Source organism: Amblyraja radiata, chromosome 7 (assembly GCF_010909765.2).
Source record: "Amblyraja radiata isolate CabotCenter1 chromosome 7, sAmbRad1.1.pri, whole genome shotgun sequence".
Taxonomy (NCBI): Eukaryota; Metazoa; Chordata; class Chondrichthyes; order Rajiformes; family Rajidae; genus Amblyraja; species Amblyraja radiata.
The window spans coordinates 71,658,077-71,672,378 of NC_045962.1; the positions used below are offsets into that span (position 1 = coordinate 71,658,077).

At 42.0% G+C, this 14,302-nt stretch overlaps 1 protein-coding gene across 1 annotated transcript in view; it reads left to right on the plus strand.

The window, feature by feature from the left end:
* Positions 1–13,814, plus strand: part of kif5c (kinesin family member 5C) — a 155,248-nt gene extending 141,434 nt beyond the window's left edge. Inside the window, exons 23-26 of the mRNA XM_033024727.1 lie at positions 164–268; positions 1,493–1,709; positions 5,226–5,343; positions 10,779–13,814. Of these exons, the coding sequence (XP_032880618.1) occupies positions 164–268; positions 1,493–1,709; positions 5,226–5,343; position 10,779 (441 nt within the window). The 3' untranslated portion in view covers positions 10,780–13,814. The remainder of the gene's footprint in view (positions 1–163; positions 269–1,492; positions 1,710–5,225; positions 5,344–10,778) is intronic.
* Positions 13,815–14,302: the final 488 nt, after the last annotated feature.

Consider the following 14,302-nt stretch of genomic DNA (forward strand, 5'->3'; position numbering starts at 1 on the left):
TGTCCCGACAATTATACTAGTCTTCATGCTGGTGATGTGTTTCTAAATTTACCTCAGCTGCAAGGTTGGGTCAGAAGGTTGAAGCGCTCATTTTGATTGTTTCCTTCCAGTCATGTGCTCTGCAGCTGCTGCAGATTGATCGTTTTGCTTTGCTTTTCCACAGAGTACTGAACTGGACTCAGATGATGGAGGGGGGAGTGCTGCACAAAAACAGAAAATATCCTTTCTTGAGAACAACCTGGAGCAGCTTACAAAGGTTCACAAGCAGGTAGGAGAATGATATATACAACGCTTCAAAATTGGCACCTTTTACCGATATCTAATATCAAAGCAGCTGTTTGATCGAGAAAACACTATACTTTGCATGTGCTCTTCATGTGCCAGGTTGTCAAAACATGCTGCAGTAAATTTTATTTCAGCAAGTCAAAGTATTAGGCTAATTATAGCTACAAATGCCTTTTTATTTTTGTTATTCAGAGCTATCTTCCAGAAGAGGTACTTCTCGTTTATGTCACACATAATTTGCACTTAAGGGTGGCACAGTGGTGCAGCTGGTAGAGTTGCTGCCTCACAGTACCAGAGACTCCGGTTTGATCCTGACCTCTGGTGCTGTCTGTGCAGAGTTTGCACGTTCCCCCTGTGAACACGCGGGTTTCCCCCAGGTGCTCCGGTTTTCTCCCACATCCCAGAGACGTGTGGGTTTGTAGATTAAGGTTTAATATAAGGGGCAACGTTTTCACAGAGAGGTTGGTTGGTACAGGTCCACCACCGATTTTCTGGTGACTGGTGATCCGGCACCTCCTCTAATCCGAACAACAATCACGAGAGCACACTTGTAATTCCGAGAGAGAGAGAGAGAGATTACACACACTCACACTCTCTCACACACACACACACACACACACACACACACACACTGTTCACACATTGTGATGGAGAGTTAGCAAAATATGGTAAACTTTATTCTTCTGAAGAAGACACAATATACTGCCGTAAATCAGAGGGTCAGGCAACATCTCAGGAGAAAATGGATAGGTGTCGTTTTGTGTGACCTGATATGTCACTTTTCCCTGTTCTCCTGAGATGCTGTCTGACTTGCTGAGTTACACCAGCACTCTGTATCTTCTCTTGTGAACCTGTATATGCAGTTCCTTTCTTCTTCGTCATTGATCCAAATTCAGAATTTGTCTGTTCAAATGTAACTGGATTTTTGTCATTGAAATCCATTGCTTATTGTATGCCATGCCATGCCATGCCAGGTTTTCTATTCATTATTTACAGGGGTCATTTTAACTTTGAGTGACATAGCATCAAAAGAGTGATTTTAATCTCTCTTTCTGTTGTGGTTCTGTTGACTAGAATTGAGTATTGGGGTTGAAGTATATTCGGGGCCACTGAGCTCCGGCCCATTTGATACCATTAGTGAAGGTTGTGACTGACCACGGTGATCCTGTAATCTGATGTCATCCATTTCATTCCGTTTCTCTTCCAGCTGGTTCGTGACAATGCAGATCTTCGTTGTGAGCTTCCTAAGCTGGAAAAACGACTTCGGGCTACAGCTGAGAGGGTTAAGGCATTGGAGAGTGCACTGAAGGAAGCCAAGGAGAGTGCGATGAGGGAACGCAAGCGTTACCATCAGGAGGTCGACCGAATCAAGGAAGCAGTCCGGGCCAAAAACATGGCCAGGCGGGCACATTCAGCTCAGATTGGTAAAGATAGAAACATAGAAACATAGAAAATAGGTGCGGGAGTAGGCCATTCAGCCCTTCGAGCTAGTACCGCCATTCAATATGATCATGGCTGATCAGGAAAAATCAGTACCCCGTTCCTGCTTTCTCCCCATGTCCCTTGACTCTGTTAGCTCTAAGAGCTAAATCTAACTCTCTCCTGAAAATATCCAGTGAATTGGCCTCCACTGCCTTCTGTGGCAGAGAATTCCACAGATTCACAACTCTCTGGGTGAAAACATTTTTCCTCATCTAAGTCCTAAATGGCATACCCCTTATTCTGGCCTCTCCCAACATCGGGAACATTTTTCCTGCATCTAGCCTGTCCAATCCCTTAAGAGTTGTATATGTTTCTATAAGGTCCCCTCTCACCCTTCTAAATTCCAGTGAATATAAGCCCAGTCGATCCATTGGGTTATTGCAGTCAGGTCATTTATGATTTGGATACAAGCAACTGCAGATGCCGCTTTCCCTTCAGTAAGGGTCCCAACCCAAAACATCACCTATCCATGTTCTCCAGAGATGCTGTCTGACCTGTTGAGTTACCTCAGCGTTCCGTGTCTTTCTTTGTAAACCAGCCTCTGCAGTTCCTTTACAGCTCCACTGCAAAATCTCCTCAAGGTATGCCTACTTTGAAAGGCCTTAAAGTCCTCCGTTTCTTCCTCGATCGCAGAACCATTCAAATTCCCGCTACTAACACTCTACTTCACCTAGCGGAGCTGGTCCTCACCCTCCACAACTTCTCCTTTGACTCCTCCCACTTCCTCCAAGTCCAAGGTGTAGCTATGGGTACCCGCTTGGGCCCCAGCTATGCCTGCCTCTTTGTAGGGTACGTTGAACAATCCCTGTTCTAGGCATACACTGGCCCTATCCTTGAACTCTATCTCCGTTACATTGATGACTGCATCTGTGCTACATCCTGCACCCATGCAGAACTCATGGACTTCATCAACTTCACCACCAATTTTCATCCTGCACTCAAATTTACTCGAACCATCTCTGGCACCTCCCTCCCCTTTCTTGATCTCACAGTCTTCATCACAGGAAATAAACTATTGACTGACATCTATTACAAACCCACTGACTCTCACAACTGTCTCGACTACACTTCTTCCCACCCTGCTTCCTGCAAAGACCCTATCCCCATCTCCCACTTCCTCCGTCTATACCGCATCTGTGCCCAAGATGACGTGTTCCATAACAAGACATCCGAGATGGCCTCATTCTATAGTGGAGGCCCTGACTCGTATCTCCTCGATACCCCGCAGCTCCATCCTTGCTCCCCCTCCCCCTAGTCGCAACAGAGACGGAGTCCCCCCTAGTCCTTGCCTTCCACCCCATCAGCCGTCGCAAACAACACATAATCATCCAAAATTTCTGCCACCTCCAACGGAATCCCACCACTAGCCACATTTTCCCATCTCCACCCTTTTCCGCATTCCGCAGAGACCGTTTCTTCCGCAACTCCCTGGTTAACTCATCCCTTCCCACCCAAACTACCCCCTCCCCTGGTACCTTCCCCAGCAACCACAGAAGATGCAACAACTGTTGCTATACCTCCTCCCTCGACTCTATCCAGGGACCCCGACAGTAATTTCAGGTTAAGCAGATGTTCACTTGCACCTACTCCAACCTCATCTACTGTATCCATTGTTCAAGATGTGGACTATTATACATCGGCGAGACCAAGCACAGACTGGTCGATCGTTTCGCAGAACACCTTCGCTCAGCCCGCCTGAACCTACCTGATCACCCGGTTGCTAGACACTTTAATTCTCCTTCCCATTCCTGCGCAGACCTTTCTGCCTTGGGTCTCCTCCATTGTCAGAGTGAGGCTAAACGCAAATTGGAGGAATAGCATCTCATATTTTGCTTGGGCAGCTTACAGCCCAGTGGTATGAATATCGATTTCTTGCACTTCAGGTAGCCACGGCATTCCCTCACTCTCTATCCCTCCCCCACCCAAGTTGCACCAGCTTCTCATTTTCACCCAACAAACAGCTAACAATGGCCTGTTTCCTTTATCATCATTACTTTTTTGCATATCGTTCATTCATTGTTCTTTATCTCTCCACACCACTGTCTATATCTCTTCTTCCCTTAACGAGTCTGAAGACGGGTATCTACCCAAAACGTCACCCATTCTTACTCCAGCTTTTTCTGTCTATCCTACAGAACCTGCAGCAACTGATCTGTGGACTGCAGTATTACTCAATTGTGTCCTGCTTGCTGTTAGTATGACTTACATGAATCCTGTGCTCCTCGCACAAGATATGGTCTTAATATGCTTGACATCATAGGGTTGTGGATGTGTGGAGCTGAAACAAAGGGGAGACAGTGGAGGTAGAGACTAACATGATTAAGTTTATTATTAGGAGGCATTAAAGTAGGCAAGATAAAACATTTGGCATCTTGCAACGCTTTACATGTATGAGACTTCTTCGTAGTATAGGCTACAGTACATCAGACATATAGCTCGAGGCAATATCTCTTTATGGATGTTAGATGCTTCAGTGGAGATCTTGGTCAAAAAAGTGATACAATGACAAGGGTCCATACAGGCATGGGATTTTGCGTTCTTTGACATAGAAAGATGTGCCGTTGTCCTTAAGCGTTTAGTAAAATTCCAGCAAAGTTTTGTTTTAATCGATTGAGACTAGTTTACCCACAGTGATACACATTCCAGTCAAATTGGTTTCATCTGAATTGACTGGGAAAAACCGTTCTGACATCAAGTTATTGGTTGCGAATGGCTGATTTTACTTCATTTTTGTATTGATGGGAGTAAACATGGGAACCACTGGTGTGCAATTCTTTCTGTTCACCAAACGAGGTAGGGCCCCACCATTATGGGCAGAGGAGAACGTTTGTAGGAGAAATTACTTTGTTTATTTGGGGGCAGCACAGTGGCACAGCAGTAGAGTAGCTGCCTTGCAGCGCCAGAGACCCGGGTTTGATCCTGACTATGAATGTTATCCGTATGGAGTTTGCATGTATCCCTGTGACTGCGTGGGTTTCCTCCGGGCGTTCGGGTTTCTTCCCACACTCCAAATACGTACAGGTTTGTAGGTTAATTGGCTTCTCTTAAATTGTAAACTGTGTGTGTGTAGGATAATGCAACAGGACAAGGTGATCACTGGTCAGCATGGACTTGGTGGGCCCTAGGGCTAGGTTCCACACTGTATTGTGCGGCACGGTGGTGTAGCGGTAGAGTTGCTGCCTTGCAGAGCCGGAGACCCAGGTTCAATCCTGACTATGAATGTTGTCCGTAAAGAGTTTGAATGTTCTACCTGTGACCGCGTGGGTCTTATCCGGGTGCTCCGGTTTTTTCCCCACACTCGAAAGATGAACAGGTTTCTTTGGGTTAATTAGCTTTGGTAAAATTGTCCCTACTGTGTGTAGGTTAGTGCAACTTTACGCTGTATCTCTAAAGTAAAATTTAAAGTATATTTTAAATTATATCATTAATTGGACACTCTGACCTTGTTTCATTTTCAGCAAAACCTATTCGTTCTGGCCATTATCCTGCATCCTCTCCAACAGCCTTTCATGCTATCCGTGGTGGTGGAGTATCTGTGACCTCAAACCCTAGTTACTATCAGAACAAGGACAAGTAGTAAGTAGAATGCAGCCCACTCCAATTTGGTAAAGCTGTGGATTGAATTCAACCTTGGATGGATGGAGTGTTGATGCTGTAGGACGTGCTTCTAAAAATAATGTGAATTGCATGACGTTGAAAGATTAATTTCTTTCCTGCCTATCTAAAACTAGAAACTGCCTCTGGCAATATTAGCAGATGAATGTTTAATAAATATGGATGGCATATGTCTGCTACTGTGGCATAGTTGTTATAAGATAACACGTTAAAACCAGCAAGGTCCTGGTGTCACATTAGCATGCTTTACTGGTTAGCCTTGACGTTGGAACCTACCAGTAAATCCATCTACCATTGTTTTCTTTTGCCTAGAAATAACATCTGCTTTCAGGTCTGTGCCAGGTGAGCTATTCCATTATACAATTCAAGCCAGTCTAAGTTTGTAACAAGATCTAGATCAGTTAGGAAGGTGGGTCAAGGAATGACAAATGGAATTTAACTCTGCCAAGTGTGAGGCGTGGCATGTCAAACCAAGGTAGAACTTGCACGGTAAATGGTAGAGCCCTGAAGAGCATTGCAGAACAGAGAAATCGGGGAATATAGGTGCATAGTTCCCTAAAAGTGGTGAGTCGGGTAGAGTAAAGAAGGCATTTGGCATGTTTTCCTTCATTGGGAAGGGTGTTGAGTAAGTTGGGACATCATGATACAGTCGTACAAGGTGTTGGTGAGACAACACTTGGAGTAATGTATGCAGTTCTGGTCACCCAACTATAAGAAGGATGACATTACGTTGGAGGAGATTTAGCAGAATGTTACCTGGGCTTGCAGGCTTGAGTTATAGGGAAAGTTTGGATTGGATGGGACTTTCTTCTTTGGATTGCAGGAAGCTGTGGGCTGATCTTATTAAAGTGTACAGGATCGTGAGTGGCATGGATCAAGTAGATGTTCACAGTCTTTTAGCCAGGATACAGGATTCTAAAACTGGAGTGCATAGGATTAAGATGAGAGGGGAGAGATTTAAGGGGAATTTCAGGGCAACTGATTCACTCAGAGGATAGTTGATATCTGGAATGAACTGCCCGAAGAAGCTATAGAAGGGGGTACAATTGCAACTTTCAAAAGACATTTAGGCAGGTATGTGGATAGGCAGGGTTTAGGAGTACACAGGATAAATGCAGGCAAATGTAACTAACTTGGTCGGCTTGGCTAAGGTGGGTTGAGGGGCCTGTTTCCGTGCTGTGTGACGCTGAGCCCACCCATTGTCATGCTCGTGGCACTAATTGGGTTGATTTGAATTGGCTTTAGCTTGAAGAATGTGTACAGTGTAGGCAATTAATTTTGGGCTTGGGAGTTATGGTTAAATGTCCACTGTAAATTGCCCCTAGTGTGTCAGAATCTGAGGGAGTTGGGGAGAAAGTGGGGAGAATAAAATGTAGATTAGAGTAGATGTGTGGGTGATGTTTGGCACAGACCCAGTGGGCCAAAGGGCCTGTTTCTGTGCTTTATGAGCTAACCTGTGTACACACATTGAACTTTTTTCTCGTTTATTATATTGTTTACAGTGTACTATGTTTACATATTCTGTTGTGCTGCTGCAAGTAAGAATTTCATTGTTCTACCTGGGTCATGTGACAATAAAACACTCTTGACTTGACTTGGCTCTCTTTAATTCCAACTGCCCTGGAAAATCCAGTCTCGCACAGTCACTGGAAATTATTGGATGGCATATATATGGTAATGCCGACAATGGCCACCAGGTGGCATTTAATACATACTGCACTTGGAGAAGATAGTGTCGCAAATGTATTGTGTGGAATTAGTTTAACTAAGTAATATTAACTTTTGGCAAGCTTCTGCTCTTGTGGGTTAATTCTCATTGAATGCAAAAGAGTGACAATGGTCTTGTTGACCTTTCTGTCATGTCTCCCTGCCAGATTTTTAAACAATGGAAATTCAAATTTATCATTTCCAGACTTGGGAATGATTTTTACACACGTGACTGCAGTAATATTAGGTAGAAAAGAGCTATAAATGTGGTGACTTTACAAAGTTTTGTTCCAGACTTTAATCATTTAATTATTATCTGAACAATTTGGTAGCTCAATTTGTTTGCACCTGGGCCAGTTATCCCCAACTATTATGGGGTTGATTTTAAATGCCTTCTGGAGTTAGTGAGATAGGTATTCAATTTGTCTCTTAATTGTTGCAATGATCTTAAATGGATACACACAGTTTTGTCAAATTTTATAATGGACAAAACTGTATCTCCTGCATTATCATCACCTCACCCATCTGAGCAGTATAGCCAGAGAACAGGAGTGCTGTGTCACATAGGAACAAGAATTCAAGGTCTTTTAAATGTTGTTATTGTACAACAATGCTCTTATTGTACAGCAGTTGCTCTATGCCTACTGCCCTATGTAATTGAAATTCTCCAGTGAATTTGTTTCTGTCTTACAACTAAACTTTCAGCAAATAGTCTTTTTTATTGATGCGGTGGACAATTTTACTTAACATGTAGGAAGGAACTGCAGATGTTGCTTTACACTGACGATAAACACAAAATGCTGGAGTAACTCAGTGGGACAGGCAGCATCTCTGGAGACTCAAACATTGGTGTAATACCTACAGCACTCAGGATGGCACAGCGGTAGAGTTGCAGCCTTACAGCGCTTGCAGCGCCGGAGACCAGGGTTCGATCCCGACTACGGGTGCTGTCTGTACGGAGTTTGTATGTTCTCCCCGTGACCGCGTGGGTTTTTCTCCGAGATCTTCGGTTTCCATCCCCACTCCAATGACATACAGGTTTGTAGGTTAATTGGATTAGTATAAGTGTAAATTGTCCCTAGCATGTGTAGGATAATGTTAATGTGCGGGGATCGGTGCAGACTCAGTGGGCCGAAGGGCCTGCTTCCATGCTCTATCTCTAAACTAAAAAACTAAGCTCTGAAAACTCATTCTCGCACACATCAAAAGCTTAGGTCTGTGACGTCATTTTATTGACTGCCTTGCAGGCTTTTCTAAAGTTTGAGAATAATTTTCCTGTGAATTGTTACATGTTGAAAATGACCTCGCAATTGTGATAACTTCACAATTCAAGTCATTGTGTAAATTGCAGAAACCTTTCTTCTAAGTCCATCATCTAAAGTAGAACTCGGATTTAATTACAACCTTGGTCTCTTAGCCAGTTATCATAGAGGCTTGTTTAAAGCAGGTTTTTTTCTCTCACGTCCAATACTTGCTTGAGGGTGATTCACCAGTTCATAGCATTTTGACAGCAAAGGTTTTTTCCCCAGGAAATAGATCATAATGACAGTGTATGATTACTGCTGTCCAAATATTCAAGATTTAGGTACTTGAGCCAAACTGGTCACAAAATCATGAGAGAAAATTATCATAATAGATATGTTCAATAAAACAAAATTATAAGATTTTAACAGCAACACAGAAGAAATATAACATATTGTGAATACTGTTGCTTTCAAAAAAGTGGATGAGTGGCTAAAAGTTACAAGACAGTGCTGACTTTCCACTTATATAGGTTTCTGATCTTCCACCTATATTCCTTCCTCTGGCTTCACAATTCGTACCTCCTCTATCCTTATCTCATGCCTTTTTTGTCTTTTCATCTCTGGCCTTAGTCCAACCATCTGCCAATAAATCTCTCCAGAGATGCTGCCTGTCCCGCTGAGTTACTCCTGCATTTTGTGTCTATTTTCCACCTATCAATCATCAGGCTTCATCCTACCCTTCCCCTCTTCCAGCTTTCTCCCCATTCCCCCGCCCCACCACCATATTCAGTCTGAAGAAGGATCCTGACCTGAAACATCACCTATCCATGTTCTCCAGAGATGCTGTCTGACCTGCTGAATTACTCCACAACTTTGTGACTTTTTATTGTAGACCAGCATTTGCAGTTCCTTGCATTTACATCGAAAACAGCAATGTAGGTGGACTTTAACCTATCAAGTCTGCATCAAGTTGGCAAAATTCATTGAGTTTGCGAAAACACAAAAAAAGTGTGAAGGGGCCATGAGAAGACACTGGATGCTGCACCCAACTTCTTATGGCTGGCTGACATACTATTTGAGGAGTAGGAGAAGTGAGATCGCCAGCTGAGAATGCATAATATGTGATGGTTTTTAACCTTACTTTGTCTTGTATTTCTGCTATTTCTAAAGTCCAAGTATGTAAACCAGAGAGGGGAGAGAGGTACTGTGCAAAATGGAGCAGTTTTCCAGGAATCCAAAGACTAATTTGCAAACTATTAAAGCAGTTTGGGCAATTGTGCAAAATATGTCAAAGCATCTTTCGATTTTGATGATTCTTTTCATCCTGGACACTGTGCTGATAGGAATCCTTCAGTGGTCAGGGCATGGAGAAACCATTCTACATGTGGGAGTAAAACAAGAGGGATAAATATAACACAGGCACAGACAGAAGAAGGAAAATAATTTGGCTGATAATTTCATGGAGAAAGGTGCAACTTTAGATAGACACAAAGTGCTGGAGTAACAGCGGGTCAGGCAGCATCTCTAGAGAAAAGGAATAGGTGACATTTCAGGTCGAGACCCTTCTTCAGACTGAGAGAAGGGAGAGGAAAACTAGAGGTATGAAAAGGTACAGAACAAAGCAGAGATGTTGGAAGGAACGGAGGAAAGAGATGCCGTTGATTGATTTCAATAAGGGGCCGGTGAAGGAGAATTAGACGCAGGAAGATAGAGGTGATGTGTGGCAGGAAACATGGCTGGACAATAGATCATCAAGACTGACTGGTTGGACTGTTTCTTGGTCTAGATTCTGTGTAATTCCATGTAATCTGTTCGGATGGACATCGAGACAACGTTTTGCTCTTGACATCATATGACAAGATATTTTGCCTGAACAGGGAGAGGTAGCCTTTGTTTTGTTCAAAGAAAATTGTCTCCTAAAGTGCAACAATTGTTCGGTGCTGCCTTAATTCATTTCTACGTCATGTGGTCAAGGGCGGCACAGTGACACATTGGTAGAGTTGCTGCCTTATAGCGCCAGAGGCCTGGGTTCAATCCTGACTGTCAGTATGGAGTAGATCTCCCCATGACCTGTGTGGGTTTTCTCCAGGTTTTTCCTTCGACACTCCAAAGACATACAGGTTTGCAGGCTAATTGGCTTGATAAAATTGTAAATTGTCCCTAATGTGTGTAGGATAGCGTTAGTGTGTGTTATCACTAAAGTAAACTAAGCAAAATCCTGGAATGACAGATGAATCTTATTCTACCATGTAAATGAACTGGGCTTTATAAATAATCAATAATCTTTCTTTAACAAAAGAGTGGATGTTAATACAAATGAAAGAGTCTAAAATAATGAGATATTTCAGGCAGCTTGGTAACGATGGATATTCATTTTCAGTTGCATGGCTTATTCTAGCAGGATAAAGTGTTGCATGAATTAATGATAATTTCTTTGCTTTCTAGATTGGGGCTTCAGTCAAGCATGCATTAATGAACCAAGACCAACTCATAAAACCCTTCAGAAGGAACCTGCATCTAATCATATACTTTCTTCAGAACTGTAGTCATAGTACATTGGCTTTACATGGGTCAAGATAAGTATGTACAGAACTGCATTCATTCTACATCACTTAGCCTCATAGATCATATGTGTTTGTGCGTGACAATTAATTCCCAGCCTTTTCCAGGACCGTGCTAAGCTGAAATTATACATTGTATCGCAGTGTCTTAGGAGGAATATTACCTTGTATTGTGAGTTTGATTTTCTGTATGATAAAATGTTTTATTTTGTATTTTTGGGTTGTGGGTGGGCAAACAATGGCTGCTAAATTACACATTTTAAAGGAGTGAAAAGGTCAAATTCGTGCTTGTAGAATTTTCTAAAGAAAAAAACTCATTTTGGCAGCATTGATGAACCTGGTCAGTGAGGGTCATCAAAGTGAACAACTTGGACAGCAGTGACCATGAACTAGAATGCCTTTTAGTACAAAAAAACTACAAGCCTTGAACTATGCTACACTTGTTTGATTTTTACACTGAGAATGTCGGAATGGAAAGCTGAAGGTTTCAAAGAAGGACATAAACAATGCAAAATTGGCCTTATTTTGGGTCCAAAGAAAACATGGTCGCCTTTAGTGCTCAGAAAAGAGACAGTTTATATTCATGTGCAAGCAACACTGGAAAACTGGAAGCAGATGTAACTTGCCCAACCACCTCTCTTCAGACCTTTGAAGAAGATTTTTTGTCTGTCAGCTGCCATTAACCTTACTGAAGAAATAAGAAAGACTTGTTCTGAATATTATGAGCAAAACTATGTTCACTCATGGGTATTTCTGTTGATGTCCACCATAACTCAACTGCTGGTTTCATGCCATTTGAATACAGGGGGTGTCAGTGTAGAGACTGTACTGGTTTCCAAAGAACGTTTGGTTTGTATAGATAGCATAAACTCTTGAGGCAATAGTAAATCTTTAATATCAAGTTCACGATAAAGGAAATTGCCACTAACTATTGTATTATGGTGATCCAAATGTTCCTGGATATCCTTTGCAGAGTCTACGTCGACTAAAGTTTGCACTCCATGTACTTACTACCTTTATGTATAATTTGCATCTATGTTTTTACATGCCTAATCATGGCTGCTGGAATTATCTTTATTGATGCACATAACATTGAGTTCTTATCAAAGCTGCACCGTCACAGTGACTATCTTTCATTTGGTGTTGGATCCTTCCTGTAACTAGATGCTGATCAGCCAGTCAGTTCACCTAGTGTTAGACTTGTGAAATTTCCAAACTTTATGCAAGATTGTCATTGTGAAATCTAGCCTTCTTAATCAATCGCAATTCTTCATCATGTTTTTATCTCTCTGAATCTACAGAAACCTGCCTCTTCCTAATTGGCTCAGGACGCATCTAAAAGTATTTTATTTTTTGCCTTAATGCCAGTGGGGTTGTTCATTAGATGCACTTCTTTACTTGCAGAGTATTATACTTGACGTGTACACTAGATTTCTTATGGGATTGCTGAGGAGGTAAAATTAATCTTTGGTTAGTAACACTTAGATGCAAGTGAGTCTACTGGGCTGCAGTTTCAGTCATGTCCACATTCACCTCCACTGAAGACATGGGGTTAAGTGAGGTTAACCGCCAACACTTCTGAGCATTGTATCAAAGACTGAATTCTACCGTCCTTCCCATCTCTACATTCCCCCAAACTCCTCCAACCAGAATTTAATTGTCGATGATTGTGTAAAGTACCATTTTGGTTTTGAAACGGCATGTCACTCTCCCCCCCCTGTATTTATTACTGTACTAGATTTTAGGATGGTATGGATCAAAAATGAGGCTGTCTGGAATCCTCAGTTCTTTCTAGAAGGATGGGAGCGGAGCATTGCGGTGGCCGCATAATCCCAAAGACTTCTGGAAAGATTGTTTCTTGAGGTAATTCACAGAGTCGATCTAATTTGGGTTTTGATTGGGTTGACATGGATGAAGAACAGTCAAAAGCCTGAGGGAGACCACGCCACGCTGTGGGTGGATCGTGCTATTTTCAACTTCACAGGAGAAGATGACAGCACAAAGAAGGAGCCAGCTGATTTAATAACATCAATGCCAGGGGTGATGCAAAATATTCTACCGACTGACCTAATCAAAATGTTCTCTGTGATGGTCTTGCCGTTAGCCTATGCCTCCTTCTAGATTCTGATCAGCAAGTCAGTCAATCTAGCTTTCGGCATGTATCTGATGCTTCAGCAAGACTGTCACTGTAGGAGATTTTAACTAGGCCATCTGAGAATTCAAAGTGCAGTTGTGCCTACTTTTATTTCTTAACTTTTACGTTACAGTTTACACTTGAATGCCTTCTTGCCTTTCATTCCATTACTTTTCCTGTTTGTGTGTTTAAAACCACTGGAAACATTGGTAAGCTGACGGGGTTCGATGCTACTGTGTGTTTAGCCTGTATATCAAGGGAATAAGTAATCCTTACACCATACGAATGCTGTGTGCCTGACAAATAGCTGACCAGAGTTGGGGAGAAAAAAAACCTACATATTGTTCAATGTCCATTGTCTGTCTCTGGGATGTATCGAGGTATCTAATGACCTGATAGATGTTGGGATGTGAGGCTCTCTGTAGTTTGTGTCTTCTTTGTAAGATGTGTATGTGTACTGCAGAAGTGTTTCTCTTAACTGGCTGTGTGTACAGTAGTCTTTAAATATGTTCATTTTAGGGGAACCTATATTTATTAAAACAAACCTATACAACTATTTTGTTCAAATGGTATAAACATGATTATTCATGGTCAGCATATGAATACTGTGAGGTATTTAAATAAAACATAAGATCAAGTTTGAGGGGAGTCTTTAAAATGACACTGAAATTCCTGTCCTGTAAGGTATAACAAAAAATCTGCTATGAAATGACTTGCATGATGTATAATTTACTTGAAACGGTTAATGAAAGTGCTGAAATAAAGTTGATTTAAACCCCAAAGAAACCACTTTCCTTCTTTTGAAATGGTTGTAAAACATGAAGCTATCCAATAACATGGTGCATTTGATCGGTGAATGCGGCTATTAAATGAGAACAAATAATAACTTGAGCCTCTTTGATCTATTACAACCATGTGCAGTAAAAGGTTTGATGATTGTTAGTAAATGTTGAGAAACCAGTATATTCTAAGGTTGAAATAACCATTTTGTTGAGTAGCTAATCTGTGCATTTGTATACTAAGCAATGACTTAGGCAACTGGGAGAGTCTATTTAAAACGTAATTCTATAAAGGTGAGAGGGGAAAATTTTAATGGAGATATGCGGGGCAAGTTTTTTTACCCAGAGGGTAGTGGGGGCCTGAAATGCATTTGCCAGGGGTGGTGGTGGAGGCAGATATGATATTGGTGTTTAAGAGGCTTTTAGATAGTCACATGGAGGTGCAGGAAATGGAGGGACAGGGATCATGTACAGGCAGATGAGATTAGTTTAACT